Below are 23,598 nucleotides of genomic sequence, written 5' to 3' on the forward strand. Positions count from 1 at the left end.
CACCTCACTGAATGTACCCCAACCCCCTGTCCGGTACCGTGGCATCCAAGGTGGAATGTTTTCTCCTCACTGCACAGATGATGAACCCAAGGCTCAGACAGATCAAGGGATTTGCAGGGTCGGGTCCCTCTGGAAGTGAGTTTGGGCAGAGCCAGAACTGCACCCCAGAGGGGGCCTCCCCATGACTTGAGCACAGATGGCGAGGCACCTCACCGGCTCCTGGGGGGCCAATTGCCACTGAGGTCACTCTTTCCTCCAGTCTCCCGGGGGAGCCACTTGTCCAGCCCGGAGAAGAACACCGCGTCTTCTGCTCCCGCTTGCATTTACTCATTGGGGAGGCCCCCCCCAGCCTGGCGGGGTGCACTTGGAGTTGAACCAGACACGGGTCCTCAGGGACCTTCAGCATCTGGAGGCCTAAGAGGGCCGTGCCACTGAGGGGACCGGTTTCAGGTCAGAGGCCAGGACTCGAGTCTTCGCTGTGCCACGTGCCGACCATGGCCTCCAGGACTCCTCCAAGACTCAGTCTCTCCGGCTGTACAATGGGGATAAAACTCCTGTACTTTCCAGGATTACTGGAAGAATTAAGAGAGAGAGCTCAGGTCCACATCCCTTACTCAAGTTCCTCGAGTTTTAGGATTCGGGGATGTTCTAAACAGAATATGGTGGAAACCCCACTTACTTCGTATCTCTGCAGCATGATCTGGGACAGGGCCCTGTAATCAAATGCATTCGCATTTCTGCAGGAAAACTAATGCATATTCACAGTCCACAGGGTAAATAAATACCAAAAATAGTAGCCAAGTGAATTTTCAAAAAGCTTTTGGCGTTCAGAGTGTTTGGGATCACAGAACTGTGGATAAGAGAACTAGATAGGAGCAGAGCTACTGCTTCCTGAGCACTTACTGACGTCTGTGCATGGACTCGGCGAACAGCAGCTCGGTGAGAACAAGGATCACTGTTCTCTCTGTTTGTAGTCAAGGATGGGAGACCAGAGAGGTTGATGCATTTGCCCACAAGCACACGGCTGCTGAGTGGCAGAGCCAAGGTGGGACCCAGGCAGCCAGGCTTCAGTACCTATATCTTTGCTGAGGGTAGAAGCTCAGCAAGGTGGAGGCGCTGCTGGCAGAGAGTCCCAGAACCCAGCCAGCCAGTCGTCCTGGTGTGACGGGCAAGCACAGAGAGGAAAAATGACACCAGGGCCTCCTGTCCTCTATCCACCAGTTAACGTTTCCAGACTCCTGGAACTCTCTTTGATCCCACCCCCTCCTCCTCCCTAGCGCGTGCCTGAAACGTCTTCATCCAGACTGAGGAGTTAGGAAGGAGAGCAGGACATTCACAGCACCTGGCCTCCTTCCTGCCTCTTCTTATCCCCTGTAGGACCTCTGTCCCCCTCTCCCAAGACCCCCAAAGGAATCTTCCAGGCAGCGGCCACAAGGGAATGTCCCCGGGCAGCAGAGCCCTCCTGGGTTTTAGACCCACAGACCCACGTGGCGTAATTTCCACTTGACCCTAAGTCAACAGACGGAGAGTCGGACCCGGAGTGGGATGGGTCAGGGTTTAAACTCCTGCTTCTTCTCTCCAAGCCCAGCAAGTGATTCCAGCACCAACCCCAGTCCCGAAAGAGTACCAGGGACTCAGTTGGGAGTTGGGGTGCATTTGCAAGTTAATGAGGTTAGCTGGAGCCCAAGTGACCAGCTTTGTTCCTCCGAAGACTTCCTGTCAGCTTCTGAGCCCTTGGGGGGGGGGGGCGGGTGGCGTCTGCAGCCATCGACGGGGAACTCCCAGCACCCAGAATGCCCACAGTGGGCCTTCTCAGCCTCTGCAGAGGTCTCCTCTGCAGAGCTTCAGACTGTCTCCTTCTGCCAGGGTGCAGACAGAGGACCCTGGCTGGCCCCAGGCCACGGCTGCAGCCCCAGCTGCTCAGCCCCAGAAGGGAGCCCTCCCTGGAGAGCTCAGATTGTCCACCAACAGCCTTCACCTGGTCACTCTCTCCATCATTACAAAGCTAGCTCCACCCCAGAGAATTCCCTAAACCCCGGATCTACCATCTGGGTGCAGGTGTCAACTTTAGTGACCGATACACCTGGCTCTGAATCCCCACTCTGTTTCCCCGCTGTGTGACCTGACCTCAGGCAAGTCCTCTAACCTCTCTGGGCCTCGGCTTCCTTGTCTTTCAAGCGGGGAGACGTCCTGCCTGCAAGGCTGTTGTCAGGATTAAAACAATGAAGGTACTGAAGGGTGGTGGTGCCTGGCCCAGAGTGCACACGAGGTAGATGGTAGGAGCCAAAGCAAAGCGGCTGGGGTGGGGGTGGGGGTGAGGGTGGGGGTGGGGGTGCCACCGGGGAGAGTAGTGCCTGCCATCGCCCGTCTACTGTGCAGACTCGAAAAGGAGCCGGGATGACATTGAATCCAGCCAATTAGGAGGATTTCCTATAAAAATTTAATTCTTCAATAAAATAGTGCAAAATGAAACAGGTGAAGGATTTTTAAACTGTAAATTAATGATCTATAGTTACAGCCATAATAATAATAATAGCTACCAATTACAGAATATGGAAGGCCGAGTCTGGGCCAGGAGCGGCACCCACGCCCAGGCTGCGCCCACCTTGCACCTTCTGACGGACGTAGGGGCTCGGAATGCATTTGCAGGTGGGGAGGCCAAGGTTCAGGGAGGTCAGTGGCTTGCCCACCATCCCCCAGACACCGGGGACACTGTCACGGTGACGCCGCAAAGCTACAGCTTCTCACTCCTGTGTGCTCCTCCCCCCAATGTCCGGGCCTTCTCGGATACACTCGGAACAAAATGTAAAGGAAAAAGAAGCCAAGCACAGGAACCAGCTCTCATTCAGTTTACCTGTCTCCAGTCCCGGTTGAAATGGGATTTAGTCTGGCCTCCCCACACCTCTGTCCCCTCACACTAGTTCTGCTCCCACTCCAGGAAAGCCTCACGGGGGCCATGCACACCTCAGGCCCCTCCCTGCAGCCCCCCCCCCCATTTCTCCTGCATCTCCCTGTGGCCAGGAATCAATATCCCAGCCTGCGCATCTGTTCCCCTTAAGACCTTCCTTGTCCTCGGAGAAGACACCTGCTCTCAGGGGACCCTGTGGAGCCTTCTGCAGTCCCCTCTTGTCCTCATGACTCCTCTTCAGGGTCAGAAACAGACAAGATGCCACAATCTAAGGTGCAGCTGAATTCATGGGTGCGGGAGCCAGGCTACCAGGCTCGATCTGTGATTTGGTACAAATTACTGTGTGGCCTCGGCAGAGTTCCTCGACCTCTCTGTGCTTCTGCATTCTCATCTGTAGAATGAGACCGATAATCACAGCGCCGGCCTTCTAGGATTTTTGTGGAATCAAACAAATGCAAAGCACATAGAACAGGGCTTGGCACCTAGGAGGTGCTCAACGGCAATTATTTTCCGCGCCCTGAATGTTCCTTTTTCACCAGTAGCCAGAATGATTTCCTTCCAACAATAAAGATGAGCGGCAGCAGAGCTCCCTTTCACAAAGCCAGGCCCAGCACTCAGCTCTTTCCATGCATCAGCGCCTAAGTGTGCCAGGCCCGCCGCAGGTGCTCAGTCGCCGTCAAGTCCTCTGGGCGCCCAGGTCACTCGGTCACTCCGCTCACTTAGGACGCTTTCCCCCACACCTCCGCTTTAACCATCGTTCAATTAGAAGCAAATGACATTTTGATTGCCCTCAACCATGTTTTCTTGAAGGAAACAAAACTCATTTTATCCTTCATATGTTTTTAAATGGACAGAAACATCTTAAAAGTCGCCCAGTGAAATGATCGCCTCCCCCAGTGACTTCCTGGGCTTGCCTGTGTCTGGGGACCCCTATCCTACCCCCCGCGCTCACAGGTCCTGCGTCCAGCCAGCACCAAATCCCTATGGATTTCCCCTTCAATGTCGCTGGCTCCTAGGCCACCCCTCACTCTTGGACTGTGACCAGCACCCCCAGGCCTTCCCCGTCCCAACCAACCCACATCACCAGTCTCCCCTCTCTGCAATCAGGTTCCCATGTAGAAACGGTGCCCCCCTCCCCCTATTCCAGACCCTCCAAGGCCTTCCTTCTGACACAATCTCATCCTGGGCAGTTTTTCTTGCTTTCCCAGCCCAGCTGAAAACTCTTGGCCGTGGCCTCGCATTTCCGGTGCCGTGGGAACCTTCCAGCTCCCCTAATATCCACCACGGGGCAGGCACCAAAAGAGGCCTGTACCACACGCCCTCCTGGTTGATCAATGGAGTGATTGGACCCAGGCTTTCAAATCCAGTTCAACTGGCTCTGTTTTTAGTTCGAGAAATAGTTTTGGACCTGATTTGCCAGTCTGAGTAACTAGGTGTGGTATGAAATGTCAGCAGCTAATTACTTTTAACCATTATTAATAGGTTTGCACTAATTATCCCTTGCACTAGGCAGGATTTTACAGACGAGAAGAGCAGCAGAGAGGGAGGAGTGAAGGGCTGTGCCCAAGGGTGCGTGGGCTGTCAGGATGGTGCTGGAACGCCAAAGCGGAGGGGTGAGGGTCGGGGGGGGAGGGGGCACAGCATTGGGGCTACAGGCCCGGAAAGGGGGGCCATTCTCCCGGGTAGATGGAGCTCCTCTCTTGCCTCTCTCCTCCCCCTCTCCCAGGATGCAATCTACCGAAACCTCTTATTAAAAGTATTCTGGAGGTGATAAAAGTGTCACCAAAGATTTGCTCATTTTCTAAACTGTCATTAAAAAAAATTTATGGTCAGGAGAAATATCGGCAGTGGAGGAGGGCGGGTGGGCAGGGAGAGAGGGAGGATGATTTAAAATCAGTCCCTTAATAAATTAAAGACGTTTGCTCACAAGAGGGGGCCTGGAGAGGGAAATTGCTAGAAGGTCATCACTTTCTCCATGCCAGCCGGCAGGTCCTCCCAGATGGTCACACACTCTGCAGTCTCTTCATCCCCACCTACAGCACCATGCGTTCTCCACCCCTCCTAGCTCAGCGGCCCAGCCAATCCTCCTTCCTCCAGGCCTGGCTGGACCTCATGTGCCTCCACCTTCCCCAACCCCCACAACCCGGGCTCCCGCAGCCCCGCATCCTGCAGCTGGAACCCAAGCCTACACGGAAGGCCATGTGGCTGTGACTGGCCCCACTGGACTGTAAGGTTTTGGAAGCAGGAGGCCTGTCTCTAACTATTGCTCGATTCTACATCCTCATGATGTTCCCTTGGGGTGGGGAGGGAAAGGTGTGACCTCATTCCTTTAGAGTTACGACATGCCAGCCGGGAAGGGGACACAGCAGCCAATGCAGTCAAGCCCTCCTTTATCCACACTGGGAGTCCGAGGCTCAGAGGGGGACCGGCTTGCCCAAGGTCACACAGCGGAGCCACCAGAACCTCAAGCTCCTAGCTCAGGGGTCCAGCAGGTGAGCTCAGACTTTGGGTAGAGCCTCCCTGAGTTCAGTCATGGCTCCTCTCCCCTGGCTGGCCATGTCAACTTGCACAAATCGCTGAACCCCCACCCTCTGTGCCAGGCACCTGTCTGGGTCGCTGCAGGAACCAGCCACCACAAGGCGCTTTGCTCAGTGATGTTGCTCTTCATCACTGTTGACCTCTTGATAGGAGGGAGGGCCGTGAACCCAAAGCTGCCTTTCGTGTGAGCCCACATCACCCGCTTAGCCATCACTCGGTGTCCCTGGGGCTCCCAGGGCTCTGTGAGGACTGCAAGGGTGGAGATACAGAGGAAAACAAGCATGGCTCTGGCCCCCGAGAGGTTCAGCCTGGGACACGAGGCCACTGCTCCAAACGTGGAGCCTGCTGGGGTCACTTGGGGCAACCCGCCCCGTGTCCCCCGGACAGGTGGAAACCTTACATTACCCCACCCACTGGAAGGGAAGTGGCCACGTGTTCTGCTTTGGCCAGGCCGGACCAGCCCAGAAGGAGGCTTCCGGGGAAAGGCAGAGGGTGTGCCCAGCAGGGGTGAGAGCAAGGGTGTGGGGTGCTCAGCTGGTGCTGACCCACCGAGAAAAGGAAGTGAGAGAGCAGGTTGGGGGCCAGGTTGCAGGCTGGGCCTTGGGGGATGGGTTCTCAGGTTTGTGCAATAACTCGGTTCTCATTGCAGGCACCCCCTAATGCAGGCGCTCAGCTCTTGTCCCCCTCGGGATGAGGGGCTGGGGCAGGGGTGCCCTGTGGCAGGAGCCGGGGCCCAGGTCCCAGTGCGCTGCAGACCAGCTCAAGGAGCGTGGCAAGCTGCCTGCCTGGGCCTCTGCCCCGCTCTGTCCACTTCCACAGTGGGTCACGCGTCCTCTGTTGCACGCTCTCCAAACTGAGGACCAAGCGCCAGCATTCACAGGAGCGAATCTGGAAAAAGTAGCAAGCACTACACGAATCAAAGCAGCACATTTCAGAGCATCCTGGAGGGCTCTCCGCGCACAGTAACACCTGGCTGGGGAGCAAGGAGAAGAGGATCTAAATCCAGATGGAGAAAGGGGAACAGAGAGTTTACGTGCGTAGCATTTAGAAAACAAATGCCAAGTCGCTGAACATGGCCTAGCAGGGCAGGCAAAGAAGTCCGGAGATATTCGGCGGGCTTCCTGGAGGACGTGGAGCCCGGGGTGGGCTTTGAAGGCAAGGTATGCACAGGTAAAAGGGAGAAAGGAAGGCCCCCAGCCCCCCAGCCGCCTCGCCACCCCCGGGTGGGGGGCTGGGGGGACATGACATCATCTCCCTCTGGAGGCCGCATCTGCGGTACAGGGAGCAGACGGCCTGGCAGGCTCTGCCTTCGTCTAGAGAACAGGCCAGCCTCCGTGTGCAGGCCAAGGAGGGAGGCCAAGGAGGGAGGCCAAGGGGCCCGGCCGCCAGGCCGACGAGCCAGCTCCACGGGGGAAGTTCTGGACCCGAGCGCCACGCACGGACACCTCACGCCAGCGGAGGCCCCACTGCCCTCGGGTTCCCTGGGACTCTGGCCTCTGCTCAGACACCCTCTCCTTGGGCCTCGCTGCCTCTCTCGCCCTGGGGCTCTGTCTTTGGTTTGCTTTGTGTTGTTCCTTCCCTCTGTCTCTCCTGTCTCTGTCTCTCTGTTTCCCTCTCTCTCTCCCTCCTCTCCCCGCCTCTCTTGCAGGTCTCCTGGTCCTGCCCTATGTGTCTCTGTCTGTCTGTGTGTCTGTCTCAGGCCGGCCCTGACAGCTGCTGGAATTCCAGGCCAGGGAGGCATTTGAGGGGCAGGCGGGCCCCCTGCAGCCTTCAGCCTGCGGGGAGCTGGCTCCTCCTGCTTTAATCTGGGGGTGATCTGACTTCGGCTTCTTTGACCTCCCCTGCCTTTGATCCTTATCTTTCTTTGAAACCCTGGGCTGCTTAGAAACCTACTGACTTCAGATGTTCTCATCTCTGTCCCCGGACAGCCCCGCGGCCCCGAACCAGGGGTTCTGGTTGGGTTATGCCCCCAAAATCACAAGGGCAAGGATCCCCCCAAGAGCTTGGGTTGCCGCTGACGCCATCACCAGGTGAGCCCTGCCATCGGGCACACAGGAGGGCGGTGCGGGACGGGCACAGGCTGGGTCGGGGAGACGGGCCTCCCCGGGCTCCAGCTCCAGCTTTGCCACGGCCACCTGAACGCCTTTGGACAGCTCATAACTCTGAGGTTCTGTTTGCTCTTCCAGAATTTTCACAGTGCCCTTCTCTTGGGGGTAAGCCTGGGTATGAGGATTTTGTGCATGAGTATATTTAACATGCCCAGTGGATTACTTGGTGCATAGCAAATGCTCAAAAATGTTCAGCTTCCTTTACCTGCCTCTTCCCACACCCTGTTTTCATTAACCGCCGGGCTCACAGGGGCCACAGGACCCCCCCAATCACCGTGACAGGGCCCCGCTCACTACCCTGCTGAGCCCAGGCGTCCCTGACACACAGCTCCCGTCCCCACACCCTGCCCGCGGCGTGATGACCAGAGGACTGTACTCACGGCCTCTCGGCTCTGCAGGTTTACTCACAGAGGCATCAGGCAAGGGCAGGACAAACAAGCAGAACATAAATGACAAATACAAAACCACCGCCACCCCCAGTAACAGCACAATCAACTCCCATCATCCTGTCCGAGGCTCTGCAAAGTCTTTCCTCACTACAAAGGTTTGCTTCTCTAGGACCTCCTCCTCGAGGGGGGAAGGTCACAGATGAGAGGCCACACCTGCCCAGGTGACCTAGCAGGTCAGGGCCAGAGCTGGGACTAACCCTGCCCTTCCGACACCCAGACCGGCCACCGTGCCAAGCACTGTCCAGGCAGCCTGGGAATCTGCATGACAGTGAGCTCCGGGGAGTTCTGAGAAACGACCCTCCCCAATGTCTGCGTGGAAGGCAGTGGTCTTGCTCGGCTCTCTCCCCAGAATGGCCGGAGGAGCTTGGTTCATGGTGGCTCATCGTGCCTCTCACCTGAGGAAATTTAGGGCCAAGGGTTTTTGGTTTTTTGGTTTGGTTTTTTTTGTTTTTTTTTTTTTTTTGACAACCTGGAGGAAGACAGCTAGCCCTGGAAACTGGGGTGCCATATTCGATGCTGGGTGCACCCTGGAATTCACCCTGTGGGGTTCCTCCCTGGAGGAGGAGATGCATTGAAGGCCACTGGTTCTCAACCCTGACTTCACGTTGGAGTCACCTGGGAGGCTGTAGACAACATGGTACCCGTGGCTGGGCCGCAGAGACCGTGAAGCCATGCTTCTGGGGTGGGGCCTGGCCATCTGGTGTGTTTAAGAGGTCCCCAGAGGACTCTAATGTGCAGCCAAGTTTGAGAACCGCTGAACCAGGCCATCGGTTGCATTCTGTGATGTCAGATCTGCGACTAAGTGGTATAGAGCAGATGTGACACAAGAAATACTCCTGTATGGGTGTGTGCGTATGTCTGCGTGTGTGTCAAGCTGTGTGTCTGTCTGTGCATGTGTGTGTGTGTCTCTGTGTCTTGTGTGTGTGTGGAAGACGACCCAGAGGGCGTCTCACAGTGGGATGGGAGAGGCTGGAGAAGGGAGGACGGGCCCTGGGGATGTAATCCCCCCCCCCTTGCTTTGCAGACCGGACCGAGAGAGAGAGTAAATGGCTTGTCCGGGTCACAGGCGTCAGGCCTCCACAGACCACACACGCCAGCCGAGGCCTAAGGGTCAAGGCCCGAGACCTGGATGGAGCCACTCTGTGGCTCCTGGTTTTTGGCCGAAGCAAACTTTTGCTTTGCTTCTTTGCCTGCTGCAAAACGCTGGACCCAACCCCAGCCGGGCTGCTCTGCCGGCGCGAGGAGGGGGCCCCCACCGGCTCTCCGAAGCTGCTCCCCAACCAGCTGATGAGCCCTGCTTCCCGCAGCCCGTGCCAGCCAGGACCCCGGGGCCAGCCAGAGGCTCCCCACTCTGCGTGTGCTCTCAGGGGAGGGCTCCAGGGTGACGAGGAGCCACACACAGCCCCCTCACGACATCTGCAGGTGACCCTGTGACATCGTGGGGCTGAGGTTTGGATGGAGAGCTTCCCTCACTGTGACTTGGAGAGCCACTCTGAGGAGCTGACGGTGGTCTGGCCGGGGCCCCGGGGGTCTGCCTCTTACCAGCCAGGTACATCGGAGCACATATACCTGGGTGTGCAAGCCCCCCTCCCCCAGTTTCCTACATAGGGCAGCCGAGGGCACAGCGGATGGCATCTCCACACACCTCCACACACGGGCCCAAGGCTATGCCAGCAGGAGCTGAGGAATGCCCAAACCACACTCTGTCCCCAAATGTCCTCCCCACCAGTGCCTGCTGTCCCCACCATTAGATCTAGCCTTCTGGGGGCACCCAGGTGGCTCAGTGGTTGAGCCTCTGCCTTCAGCCCAGGGCCTGATCCTGGAGTCCTGGGATCGAGTCCCACATCGGGCTCCCTGCATGGAGCCTGCTTCTCCCTCTGCCTGTGTCTCTGCCTCTCTCTCTCTCTGTGTCTCTCATGAATAAGTAAATAAAATCTTTATAAAAAAAAAAAAAGGATCTAGCCTTCTGGCTAGCTCAGAAAACTCTAGCCAACCTACAACTCCAGTTACCACCAGGAAGGCAGACAGGGGCAGTGATGCACCCCCACAGGGCCCCTCCGGACTGCCGTGATCTGCAGTCAGCTCCGTGGCAGGAGGTGGCACAAGCCAGGAGGGAAGAGGCTCCTGCTGAGACAGGGACCCTCACACCTCCAGGACAAAGACCAAGGAGGAGCAGACGGTTGCCCTGAGGCTCTGCGGGCAGCAGGAATGGGGGTGCTGGCTTGAGTGCCCTGGGGATGTGGGAATGATCCATGGGGACAAAGGGGTTTGGGGGACCAGCAGAGACCCAGTGAGTTCCTGGCTGTCTTGACTACTCTACAGCCCTGCCCAGTGGGAAGGACCAGGATCTGGAGCCTGACAGATCAGGGCTCCCACGCACATTTAAGTGGCACGCTTCTTACCCTCTCTGAACATCATGCTGCCATTTATAAAATGGAGATAAAGAAAAATTCCTCATTGAAATCACTTAATGATTAAAATAATATATATAAATAATATATAATAATATATATAGATCAGTTATTATGTATAACTTGGCTGGGGCCTCAGCATGAGCAGACTATACATATTTTCCCCCATATCTGGGTATGCACGCCCTCCTTGCTGCATTACCTCCCTGCAGGCTGGAAAGGAGTGCAGTAGAAAGGACCTGGGATCAGGACTGGGACCTAGGTTCTAATCCTGCCTTTGCACTTGCCTGAAGGACCTTGGACAAGTCCCCTGGCCATTCAGAGCCTCACCTGTAATGGCAGGGTAGCGGATGGGGTAATCCTCACTAACCCAAGTTGGCTGCCAAGAGGATGTTGCAAACAATATGCCAACGATAGCCTCCGAGTGGCCAGCACTGACCGGGGTGCCAGGCATTGTCAAGGGCTTCCCGAGCATTCCTTCCACGGATCCCCCACTACAACCTTATAGTCATCCCTCCTCCTAGAGATATAAAAACTGAGGCTCAGAGAGGTCAAGAAGTGTTCCCAAAGGCCACACAGCTGGCAAATGTGGAAGCTCTCGTTGGAACCCAGGCAGCCACTAGTTCATTAATTTACTGGGCACAGGAGCCAAGCACATCCAAGCTGGAAGAAGCCGTGAAGCACACGCCGTCCAACCGCCTGTTGGCTGCTGAGGAATCTCCCGTTCACCTCTCCCTGTGTCAGAACTTCCCAGAGGAGCCCCTGCACCGGGCAGGTCTTCACCAGTCGCATGGTTTCCAAGGGAGCCAGGACCCCAGTCTCTTGGCTGCAAAGCCTTGTGCCATGTGTTCCTTGTAGAGTTAGGGCCTTTGATGCTGGAATGGGTGGTGTGGTTGGGTTCCTGAGATGTTCTGCTTTCCTAAAAGCATCCAGAGATGACCCTTGACACTTTGTGGCCTAGGTTCTGATGACACATGGCCAACACTTCCGCCTTCTCTCCCCTCCCAAGACCTGGCTCTGTACCCTGCTATGGCTGGATTCCCACTGCGTCCACACAGGTAGCAGGGACAGCCTGGGTGGCAGAGGGGTGGCACACCCTGCTGGTTGCCCACTCAATATTCATTCAGATTTGTGTTCGGATGCCCAGCCCAAGTGAGGAAATGTGAAATCAGTCACTGGAACCTTCTTCTTCTCTGCCAGTGATCAGCTGGACGGTAGTTAAGTGACCCAGTTCCAACCAACACAAGGGAAAGGGGAAACTTCCCTCCTTGAACAAAGTGACATGTGAGAGAAGAGCCCTTTGGCGCGCTCTCGCTCTCTCTGCTCCACCGTTCTTCCCGATGATGATGATGCTCTTGGGTGAAGATATGATGCCTGGAACCATGGCAACTGCCTCGTGTCCATGAGGCAACACCTGCTCAGGATGGCAGCGCAGGAGGGTAGAGAGAACCTGGACCTTCACTGATGCTGTCGTGTTGCTGTTTCATCCTTGGGACCGAGCATCTTACCAAGTAACACGTGCCGTGTGTTGGTAATGCCATTATCTGGGGTTGTGTTACATGCAGCGAGGATCATTCTAACTGAGAAAAAGGGACGATGGTGATAAAAATAAAAATATAAAAAAATAATTATAGGATGTACTTTATGAAGTAGATGTTCAGATAAAAACATCTGTTTTGGGATCCCTGGGTGGCTCAGTGGTTTAGTGCCTGCCTTCAGCCCAGGGCATGATCCTGGAGACCTGGGATCGAGTCCCACATCGGGCTCCCTGCATGGAGCCTGCTTCTCCCTCTGCCTGTGTCTTGGCCTCTCTCTCTCTCTGTGTGTGTCTCTCATGAATAAATAAATAAAATCTTTAAAAAAAAAAAAAACATCTGTTTTATATGTAAGGAAGCTGAGGCCTGGAAAGGATACTGCCCACTTCATGTAGAAGGAATGAAATTCCATTCCAGTCCAGTGCGGTCCAGCTGACTCCCACATCTGTGCACCAAACCATCACACAGCCCTGCCCTCCGGGAGGGCTGGGTCCTACTGGAAGGACATCAGAGACAACACGGCTTTCCCCTCCTGTCTTAGATCTGTCTCTAAATCACCCCATTTCTAAATAGTCCGTGAGCAACTGTGTTGACGTGTGTCCTGTCAGACAGACCATGTGTTTCGGAGCTGACAAGCAGAGACAACAGGATCAGGCCTGGGTGAGATGAAACCGGTCCTGCCCTTCACAGTTGTGCGCGGTCATCGAGGACTCGGGATGGTCACCCGGGAAGCAGCACGGAACGTCACCAGAGAGAACAACACATCCTCTGCTTCCTCTGCTCTGGATCCTTCGGGGCCAGCTCAAGTGTCCCTTCTCCCGGGAAGCCTGCTCTGATTGTCCCCAGCAGAGCGGGGCCCCCAAATGATATGCTTTCCCACCTCTTACCAGGGACAATATTCTTAGCTGCGTATGTGACTATGTACCCCTCCAGCCAACTGTGAGCGCCCGGATGGCCGGACTGTGCCCCCCTGGTGCCCAGCACAGTTCCGAGGGCCAAGTAGGAGTTGAGCAAAGGCCTAGTTTGGCGTGACATTCAGTGCTAAGCTCGCACTACGTAAGGATGGCTCATCGCTGTCGGGATCTTCCCTCATTGCCACACACACACACACACACACCCGGTGCTCAGCATAGCTCCTTGTCCACCAAAGGGAGCTTCCTCCACCAACACTCAGGGCATCCGAGATGAGGCAGGTGGAGAAACAGCAGTCATGTGAACCACAGGAGGAACCCAGCACGTCAGTCACGCTGGGAGGAGTTAGCCCTTGCCCTCGCCCGGAAGCATAGACAAGGGCGAGTGACGAACAAGGGCACGGAGGTGGCCCCGAGAGTGGCAGCATAAGGGACGGTCGAGGCTGGCTTCGCAGGGCCACTGGGCACCGTAGAAACGGCTGCTTTCTTCCCCGCTCCGGCCAGGAGAGTCCACCTCAACCCAGGCCTGAGGAATATTCTAGAAGCTAGTGCTGCCCTCTCCCTCTGGCCTTCCTCTCCCCTGGAACACAGCGGCTTGTGCTCGAGGAGCTTGGGGCTGAGAGCCCGTGTAGTAGAGCCAAGGAATCAGAGTTGGGGGGCTGCCCCTAAGCACGTCCCCGCCACGGGTGTCTTTAGTCACTCGTCGGCGGGAGCACTTGTGATCGCACGTGACTGGTTAGAGCCTGTGCGGCTGGGCCGCCTCTTCCCGCCCGCCTGCCTCCCCCAAGGGGCCGGGGTGCTGTTTGGACTTTTATGCGCTACAATAAAAACTTTCATTGTAGCAAAATGTTTGCTCGTCAAAATTAGCTCAGTTAATTCCAAAGAATTGTTTCATCTCGGCTCCGCGGGCACCGGGGATCTTTCTTACAAGGCGAATTGGCCACCAGCCAGCTCTCTCCGGGACAACTGCTCTGCCGTGTGCTTCCCCCCGGAACCCCGGAATCCACCTTCCAGGGGAGAGGCCTGCCCACCCCCGCTCCCTGCCCGGTGCGGAGTGTGACCTTGGTCACCTTGATTTTTGCATCGCGGCCGCGAAAGAGAGCCCATGGCCGGACACACGTCACCACGTACTCACAGGGACACGGATGCTCCAGGCGCACACCCCGCAGCCAAGCAGCCGCCCCGGGGGCCCCGCACGCCTGCAGGTGCCAGCACCCCGGCCGCACCCGCGTCAGCTACGGAGGTGGCAGGTGCTCCCCTCGCCCGGTGGCGGTTCTTCTGGGGGGCTCAAATGCCCTCCTTGCACTGGGCGAGACGGGCCCCCCGCCCCAAGGGAGCCCCGATGCTCTGGAGCCCGGGCCCCTGGGTCTGCAGCTCTCCCATCGCGCTGGGATCTCTTCGCCAAGGAGGCGCAGGAAGCCCCGAGAAGCCCGTGATGCCAGCCAGTTCGGTGGGAGTCTGCCCGCGTGATGGTGGAGCCCCATGAAGCCGCGAGGGGGCCGCCACGAAGCCCGAGCCAGCATGGGGGCCAGGAGCAGGGTGGGGCAGGGGAGAAGGTTCTGGAGGGCGCTGGGCAGATGCACCGGTCTGTTTTGGCCCTGGGATGGATCCCCAGAGCTGGCTCCCGGCTATGAGGTGACTGACCCACTGCCCCTGCTACCCTCTCTCTGCAGCAGCCCCTTCCTCCTCAATCCTCTCTACACCGACTGCGTTTACAGCCCGACAACTCTGGGAAAGAGCCAACCTTGATACTCTCTGGACGCCCACCAGGGGCCAGGCCCCGTGCCTGGAATTTCAAATGCTTCAGTCCCACTAAGCCGATCATGCGAGATCAGTGTCTTTACGCCCATTTTGCAGATGGTAACCATCACAGCCCTCGTGTGGGCCCGAGGATAGTTGTTTTCTCTCTCTCTCCTGCATCTGATCGTCGGACACGAGGGCCAGAAAGGTTCAGAAACTTGCCCGAGGCCACCCAGCTCCTACTGAGGGGCGCACGATTTGAGCTCAGGATTGGCTCCGAAGCCAGTTTGTAGGCAGGTGTCTAGGAACCACTGCTCTGGGGACAAGGTGACATGGTCAGGGGGTGAGACGGGGGGGGCAGGGTGGAGGGCAGACGCTCTGGGCCACGGGGCGGCCTGCGCTGAGAGCCTGACCTAGGGACGCTGCAACCACGGGGAGAGCGGGCCTGGCAGAGTGGCATTTGGTTGGCAAGTTGGCTGATCTGTCTACACAGCTGAGATACAAAGGGTACCAGACACGGCCCCTCCACCGCAGAGAGAACCCCTGGTAACGTGGCTCTTTTGCTGTCCCTGCCTGCCTGGGCACGGCTCCCTCCAACCCCAACCACCAAAAAAAAAAAAAAAAAAAAAAAAGACAAAAGAAAAGAAAACTCTCCCCACCCAATTCTCTCCTGGGGAAAAGTCAGTAAATTTGTGTTAAGGGCCCACCCGTTGCAGGCCCTGAGGACACAGCGGAGAGCAAAACAGAGTCCAGAGCTTGCAGGGGAGTCAGACCACGATGAGGAACTGTGCTGTCGGGCAACGACAATGACCAAGGTGAGGAGGAGGAGGGAGACACTCGCAGCCCCCGGGGGTGATGGGAAGCGGGTGGAGGGCAGCCAGGGTGCAGGGAGGGCTGGAAGGGACCTGGGGGGTCGTCAGTGGTCTGCAGAGCGTGAGTCCAGGCCCAGCCGCTGGGGTGAACCAAAGCCTCACGCAGAAGCAGCCTTGGTGTCTTTTTATTTTTATTTTTTAAGATTTTATTTATGTATTCATGAGAGACACAGAGAGAGAGGCAGAGACCCAGGCAGAGGGAGAAGCAGGCTCCATGCAGGGAGCCCGATGCGGGACTCTATCCCGGGTCCCCAGGATCAGGTCCTGGGCTGCAGGCAGGTGCTCAACCGCTGGGCCACCCGGGCTGCCCTGGCCTTGGTGGTCTTTAGGAAGTGGGTGTGGCCCCGCTGAGCAGAGTAGGTGACCGGCCACCAGAGGCTCGGCTTCTCCCGGAGAGCCTGCATCTGCGAGCACCTGGGCGGGGGCAGGAAGTCAACAGCATCCTGCAGAGAATCAGGCCTCTCTTCAGCTGCCGGTGCCCTTCAGTCTAGAGTTTCTGCGGTCAGAACTCTCGGTTCCTTGCCTTAGAGACGAAGCCCTCCTCTTCCGTCCCCATGAGGGAAGGGGGTGGTTGAAGCTGCTGGGTGCCAGCCGCCCGAGCCCAGGACCCAGCTGGATGGAAGGCAGAAGCAAGACCTGGGATGGGGCCCTGTGGTCTCCCCGGCCCGACTGGTGGCCTCGAGTGAGTCACTGGCCTCCCGTAGGCTCAGCTTGCTCTAGCGTCAGAGAGAATGTTCCACCACAGAGCCGCCGGCCACAAATAGGCAGCTAAGGCAAAGAGCATGGTAGTATGTTCAGAGTTCTGCGCCTCTGTGAGTTTTTCCTTAAAATTGTTTCTCCCAGGACACGTGGGTGGCTCAGTCAGTTGGGTCTCTGCCTTTGGCTCAGGTCATTATCTCAGGGTCCTGGGATCGAGCCCCAAGTTGGGCTTCCTGCTTCTCCCTCTAGCTCTGCTGCTCCCTTGCTTGTGCTCTCTTGCTCTCTCTCTCTCTCCCAAATAAATAAATAAAATCTTTTTTAAAGATTACCAAAAAATTTAATTGTTTCTCCCTTGTCAGGGAAAGGAGAAGGCTTCTCTGGAAGGGGCTCAGGCCTCCATCCCTGTCCCTACCTCCCCATTCTCCCCAAGCTCGGGTCAGGCCTCCTCCAGACTCCTGCATCCTAAACTAAGAAGATTCCCCTAAACTCTGAGGCCCATCCCACTGGTGTCCAATCTCTTACTCCGGATTTCTGCATCTGGCTCTCTCCAGGTTGGAAGCCGCAGCTGAAGAACAAATCTGTGGTGCTCTCTGAGTGGCATGTGGAAGGGACCCCAGGAGCCCAGGCCGGGCCGACAGGACCGCTGCCCACCCCCCACCCCCCCAGGCCTCTTCCTGTCCTCCCAGCAGCCTCATCTCCACCCCACACCCTGATTTCAGCTTTGGTCAGTCTTCCCCTCTGCATTCATTGATTACTTTTCTAAAAGCCCAGTGATTTTGAGGATTGATGTTGCTAACTCGCCTCATTTTCAGGTCCGAAGGATGCCCACCTATAGGTAAAAGAATGAATTACGAGAAAACATGGAGGGAATGGCTAATGGAAGAACCGATCAGCAAGGAGTTCTAAGGTCCTAAAATGTATTACTCTCCAATAAGACAAAAGGACTGCTGGTGAGTCAGGGTGTGGGGACAGTCACACGTGGGGACCCGGGGCTGGGCCCACACAGCAGGCCTCTGCTTCAGAAGGGGGGGTCCTGCCCCCTGAGGTCCCCTGCCTGCTGCCTGGCCTCCTCCTGCCTCCCCTGCTCCCTGCCCCTTGAGGTCCCCACCCCCATGCACCCTGAGCTCAGCTGGTGCCTTCCCCCTTCATCCTGCTTCTACCAGCCATTCCTGGAAGCACAGCCAGGGTCAGGGAGGCAGGGCCGGTGCAAATCAGCCACTCCTCCACAAGGTGAGCAGAAAGCCTGCCCTTGCAGGGTGGCTCAAAGTCTGCTTGGAGATCAGGACTCAGATAAGCAGCCGCCTCCATGTTTCCTCCTCTTTGTCATCATTTATTGAGCATTTAATATGTACAGACAGTCTGCCAAGGGCTTTACATGTATCAGTTCATTCAATTCTCCCGATAAGCCCATGGGATGAGTGTTCTTGTTTATCTCTATTCTGTGGGTGAGGACACTGGAGCACAGAGGGGTTAAGGAACTTGTCCGAGGTCACACAGCTCATAGGTGATGGAACCAGACTGGACATAGGCAGGTCCAGAGGCTGAACTCGACCACCACAGTAATGGCTTCCCTAACAGGTGTGACGTGTGTAGCGCAGGTCCTCACAAAACAAGCGTTGGCATCAGGAATCCTCCTAACAAGCCTGCTGTCTGATATATGTTTGAGAAGTTAAGCCGCCAAGGTAATAAGAAATATTCCTTGATTATTGGTAGAAACCAGGAACCATGCTAAGCCCTTTCCACGTTTTAACTACTTGATCCTTACAACAGCTCCATGAGATGGATACTACTATGATAAAGAAGGAAACTGAGGCACAGAGAGGCCAGGCATGTTACCCAAGGTCTCTCAGGTGATCCCTGGAAAGCTACCATTTGAGTCTGGGCAGTCTGTCTATCAGGTCCGTGCTCAGACCTACTCTACTTTGCTACCCAGAGTGTGTCTGAGTGTCCGGGAGCCCCGTGGTCTTCCTAATGAGAGGGAGGAAAAGCACATCCCTTCAGCTCAGAGGCCTTGCCAGTGTGGTCTAGATGAACAAGTCCAGCCCTGGGCCGTGGGCATAAAGAGGGAAGCCGCTAACCTGCAGGGGGACAGTGTGGTCCTGGAGGCGCATACACTCGTCTGCACGTGTGTGTGGGTGGGTGTGCTTGCAGGTGTGATGCTCAGCTGTCAGTGAGGACCCTAAAATAGATGAAGGATCTGATCTGTGCTGTTTCTGGAGCTCCTGTGTGTCTCGCTCATCCCCTGGTGCCTCTCAGACTACACCTGGCTGTGTGGCCCTGGGCTTACCCTCTCTGTGCTTCCTAGTTGTGAAATGGAGCCAGTACTGGAGTTGTGGGAGGATTCCACGACACGGTGCAAGAACCCGGTGTGCGTCTCTTGTGCCCGCGGGGCATCCAGAAACACGCAGGCTGGCACCTGGGGTCCTCCTGGCTCACCAGCCACCAGGAGATGGGACCTTTGATCCTGGAAACCAGAACCATCATCAAAAGGGAAGGTTAAAGGCACTGGAAACCCTGAAACCTGGGGAATGTTGTTTACTGAGAACACTTCACGAAAGCAATCATTGTTTTCTGAGAGAAGCCGCTCTCTAAAGGGCACTTGAAATACCTCGCCAAGAAATCCTCCAAGAACAATCACCGTGACTCGCTCTGTGGGCTGCCTCCGACAAGGGGACTCACCAACCTTGCTCCATCTGGATCAGGAGAGGGGCAGGGGGTGGGGTCCGAGGCCGAGGACCAGGCCCACTCTTCCCATAGAGCTCAGCTCTAAGGCACTGAAGTTTCTATTTGTGAATGGATTGTAACATGTTGGTGTAAAAAAGTACCATAGTCCGTCACAGAACAGAGGGAAGCAGCATAGACGCTTACTGCTTAGCATATACTAAGCCCCAAGAGATGTCGGCTCTAATAATAATAACTATTTATGTATTATAAGTATTATTTATAATATATAAGCACAAGGATCATTTATTTATAATAATATTAGTGTGCAATAAAAGTGAATGAGATGCCCTGGAAGAGTGGAAGGAGCCATGAGGTGCCCCCCGAGGGGGCCATCAGGGACTCAGGACCAGGCCCTCTGAGGGGGAATGTGGCAGGGTGACACTTGCCCAAGGTAAGCCGAAAGTCGGCGTCGCAGCTGGCCCTGCCTCTGCCCCCGCGCTGCTCCAGGAGCCATGGCTGCGCCCCACCCTGACCCTACTGTCTCTGGGGAGGGGGGAACTCTGGTTAGTCACAGCAGCTGCCTGCCCCCCTTGCCAGAAAGGACCCCGAGGCCACCAGAACCAGCAGAACATCCCCCATCCCCAGGCAGCCTCCTTTTGCCCCTCATGGGGCAGCCGCTACCCTCAGGCCTCTAACTCCAAAAGGGCAGCAACCCACAGGGCCAGGGGAATCAGGGAAAGTCTCTGGTCCCAAGGCACCCCCAGGGGCTTGGTGGCTGCTTTCCCGGGAGAGGCCTGGTCCCAGCTCTGGCTTTCCCTGGATGAAGACTATCACGTTGAAATGAGAATGAAAGCTCAGGAGCTTTGCTTCTCTGTTGGGCACAAGGGGGCTGGGGAAAGTGTAGACAGAGGGGTGTTTAGGGCACCTGGGTGGCTCAGTGGTTGAGCATCTGCCTTTGGCTCAGGTCATGATCCTGGGGTCCTGGGATCGCGTCCTGCATCGGGCTCCCCGCAGGGAGCCTGCTTCTCCCTCTGCCTGTGTCTCTGCCTCTCTCTGTGTCTCATGAATGAATAAATAAAATCTTTTAAAAAAATCTATTTTATTTGTAGCCTTAACAGGGGGCCAACGGACTCAGGCACCACTGGGTTCAAAACAGGGCGACCCACTTACTAGCTGGGGAGCATGGACAGTCCCGCAGGCTCTCTGGGCCTCAGATGCCTCCTGGGTGCAGTGGGGTGATGGGGCACCAGGCTTGGAGTCGCCTGCGGAGGGGGGTGAGCTGAGGCTTCTTACCAGGCACGGAGCACAGGCTTCAACGCGCCGTGACGGCCATGGGAGGTTGCCCAGGGCCGGGGTAGTAGCTGCTGCAACCACTGACCCGGTGGAGAGTCTGAAAGAATATTCTCCAAAGTGGGAGCGGGGTGGGGAGTGGGGTGCTTATCACCGAGGGGCAGATATTTCAGCCCCTCCAACCCCTGTTCTTTGCCTTTTCTTTCTAGCTTATCTGCATTTTCCAAATATTCCGCAACGTTCCTGAACGCGTTGTCCTTTGAAAATGGTAAAATGGTAATAAAGTGCAAAGCACAGGGGTGGTGTGGGGAGGCCGGGAGCCCGGGGCGCCGTGGGCTGGGGCGGGGGGGGGTGATGCCCCCCCAGCCCCGGCCGCGAGGACCCCCCACCCCGGCGGGGCGGGCCTGGTGTTGAGCTCGGCTCGCGCCCGGCGCAGACAATGCGAGCGCACAATCATTCATTATAACTCAATTACAGTGATTAAAGCTGGTGGCATGCAGAGGCAGGAGGGAGTGTTGCCAACAAAATTTACACTCCGTGTCATCAGCGAGAGATAACAGCAGCTGACGCGGCCGCCCGCCTCCCCTGCCATCTGCTCAGCGCGGGGCGCCCAGGGCCGGGGGACCCGCGCCCCCCGAGCCGCCGCCTCCCTGCACGACCCTCGCCACCCACCACCCGCCCCGCTGCGCCTCCGCCCTCCCCGCCCCCGGAGACACCCCCTCCATCTGGGAGGGGTGGAGGGGCGACGGTGCTGGCTGTTCTGGGGCAGTCTGGGTTTGGCCCCCAGGTCCCAGGTGAGAGACTGAGGCACGGGCATGGAAGGGATGCCCCTGGGACAGAACCGAAAGGGGGGTGTGCTCTAGCTCTCTTGGGGAGGGTGCAGAGTGGGAGGCTGGGGCCAGGCTGAGGACTGAGACTAAGGGGGGGGGCAAGGAGGGTGATAAGAGGGCCCAGGGGGCAATGTAGGGGACACTGGATAGGGCAGGGCTGCTGGGGGAATGAGGGGGGCAGGAGGCAGCAGATCCAGACGGGGGGGTTCTTACTCTGTCACCCAGCACGTTTTCTGGCGATGCCCACTGCTGAGGCCACACAGTCACCATGGTAGCGTCCACACTGCTGGCTGCCTGACGCTCCCTCCCCGAAGCCCTGCCCAACGCTGCAACTAGAGCTAATCTCCTCAGGCGCAGGCTCAAATCTCCCAGTAAGTGTCCTTTGCTAAACTGCCGCTGCCTCCTTGGCTCCCCCACGACACTTCTGGACTCCTCGGGAGCTCTCCCTTGAGCCTCATCTGTCACACACCCGCCAGGACCTTTGCTAGTCCATGGATGTGCTGCCCCCCCCCCCCCGCCAGCCCCTCATCCCACTTGTCCTTCAGAGCCCCACTGAAACATCCCCTCCTTCAAGAAGCCGCCCTGACCTCGAGGCCAGGCCTTCCTCTGGGCTCCCCTACCCCCATGCCAGTGCCTTTGGAGCACTGAACCTGGAATATTGGGGTCATTTGGGGACAGGTCTGTTCCCCACCTACAACCCTGGCAGCAACCCAGGGGCCAGGGGTGGGCAGTGTTCCTCTATGAAATCTTGGGGCTGGCTGCACAGATGCTGGCGAATGCTGGAGGCGGGTGGTGGGTGCATGGCCCAGGCGTGAGCTGATGAACTGGTTGCCTCGTGGGGACTGGCTCAGGAGGGTACAGAGCCAAGCCCACAGTGGGGCCAGAGATCTGTGCCCTCGGAGTACAGAGCAAAGGAGGAAAGGCGATGGGACACAGCTGCACTCCCAGTAAGGCCTTTCCCATCTCCGTCCCCCACTGAGTCCAGGCCCAACAAGCCCACTGTCCAAGCCGCAGCCCTGGCTCCCAGGCAGCTCAGATGCGCCAGGGCTGGTGGCCCAGAGTAGGCCTTGGTGACACTGGCTGCTGAGGCCAGAGGGGGGAGATGGGGTGGCCGCCTCCTCGCTCCTGCACATCACCTGTCGGACCACCTAGAGAGTGGGCTGGACCCAGCGCAGAAGGCTTGGGGACACGTCCGGGGGCACGTGGGGCTTGGCTCCAGCACCCTGCCCTAGAGGCACGGTCCCTGGAATTCCCCTGTGAAGAACCGAAAGAGGAAGCTGAGGAGAGGTGTGGAAGCCAGGACGGGTGGGGGACCGTCTGCCATGCAAAAAAGTGCCCAGAGTCCACGACCTGCTTTTAGTTTCAATCCTGACTCAGGGCTGCGTGAGGTTAGTCATTCCTCCATTCAGCAGAGCTGAGGACACAGGGGGCCCCCTGAGCCCAACAGCGGGCCTGCCTCCGAGGGACTTCCATTGCAAGTCACCTGTGTGCTGGCTGGGCCTCAGTTTCCCATCCACACTGGGGGTATTAGACTAGCTCACGTTTCCCCAAAGTGAGGTCTGGGGGACGATTTTTAAAAGTGAGACAAGGAGGCATTAACAATCATTGGCTCACAGCAGGAACGTTATTCCTTTTCCTCTTCTCCATCAAACATTCTGCTAAGATCCAGGAGCGAGTTTCACTTCAGTGCAGCCGGGTCCTCGCACCTCTCCAATCCCGCCTCAGCTCCCTTTTGTCAGCAAAGGGGGGCACAGCTAGCAAGCTTTGTTCTCATTGCATTTAGTAGCATGGAGATGTTTTTCAGAGGTGGGCGATACCCATTTAGGATGATATTAAGTTTCCTTTTAAAATACTTATATTTAGGCTTAAAAAGCATTTTTGCTTATTTTTTAAAAGATGTTATTGATTTACTTGACAAGAAAGAGCAGCAGAGGCAGCAGAGGCAGAGGAAGAAGCAGACTCCCCGCTGAGCAGGGAGCCGGATGTGGGGCTCTATCCCAGGACCCCGGGATCACGCCCTGAGCCGAAGGCAGACACTTAACTGACTGAGCCACCCGGGTGCCCCCCAAAAAGTGAATTTATTTAAAGAGAAAGTATGAAGCAACTCAACAAGCTGGTGGGTTTAGTAAACCAGGGCAAATCTCTCTAGATGATAATTTACAACTAACTGAATTTCTTCGATCCTTGGGTCCAGGGGCTGCTGCATTGCAGGGGTAGCTATGTTCTTTTTGGGGGCCAGGACTCAGCCCTGACAGCTGTGCCACCTAGAACTGGGCCAAGAGGGCCGGGGAGGGAGCCCCACCCTGGTAAAAAGGCGATGGCGGGTCAACTGTTAGAATCTTGGGGAACATGGGTGCTTGGGGTTTCCCAGGGACTGGGGAGTGTGTCCCCAAACAAGCTCGAATGCAAATTACTTTCGTTGACAAACAGGTTGATCATCTGTGCGGCGCATGCACAGCCGCCAACAGCAGTTTCCAAGCAGCGCTCTGCATGGAGGGGCAGCCTCTGTGTTCGGACTCCGGCCCACGGGCTCCCAGGCTCCCCCTTTCCTCTCTCACTCTCAGTACCTGAGCTCCTGCACACCCCTCAGGGGAGACCCTAGAGGTTCTCCAAGGAGTAGCCTCTGGCTCCAGCACAAAGACT

The 23,598-nt window shown here is 56.8% G+C and overlaps 1 protein-coding gene and 1 long non-coding RNA gene across 13 annotated transcripts in view; one reads left to right on the forward strand and one right to left on the reverse strand.

Moving 5' to 3' along the window:
- The window catches only part of TLE3 (TLE family member 3, transcriptional corepressor), a 93,485-nt gene that overhangs the window by 14,147 nt on the left and 55,740 nt on the right, over positions 1 to 23,598 (reverse strand). For 7 of the 11 annotated variants that reach the window (XM_049103997.1, XM_049103996.1, XM_025472314.3 and 4 more), the window contains one exon: positions 18,414 to 18,635. The exons of 1 other annotated variant lie outside the window; for it this stretch is intronic. In XM_049103997.1, coding sequence (XP_048959954.1) covers positions 18,429 to 18,635 — 207 coding nt within the window. In that variant the 3' untranslated portion in view covers positions 18,414 to 18,428. Of the gene's footprint in view, positions 1 to 11,954; positions 11,995 to 15,792; positions 16,241 to 18,413; positions 18,636 to 23,598 lie in introns of those variants that run through there. 3 more of the 11 variants (XM_035708771.2, XM_035708772.2, XM_035708769.2) reach the window with 3 other exon arrangements.
- LOC112675672 (uncharacterized) lies at positions 15,892 to 19,912 on the forward strand. 2 transcript variants are annotated; one of them, XR_004810777.2, is made up of 4 exons: positions 15,892 to 16,154; positions 16,723 to 16,895; positions 16,984 to 17,121; positions 17,750 to 18,382. It is a non-coding gene; the product is annotated as an uncharacterized LOC112675672 (long non-coding RNA). The 2 variants fall into 2 exon arrangements; XR_003145986.3 differs by lacking the exon at positions 17,750 to 18,382 and adding an exon at positions 18,477 to 19,912 and having other exon boundaries at positions 15,897 to 16,154.

This window comes from Canis lupus, chromosome 30 (genome assembly GCF_003254725.2).
Source record: "Canis lupus dingo isolate Sandy chromosome 30, ASM325472v2, whole genome shotgun sequence".
NCBI classification, from domain to species: Eukaryota; Metazoa; Chordata; class Mammalia; order Carnivora; family Canidae; genus Canis; species Canis lupus.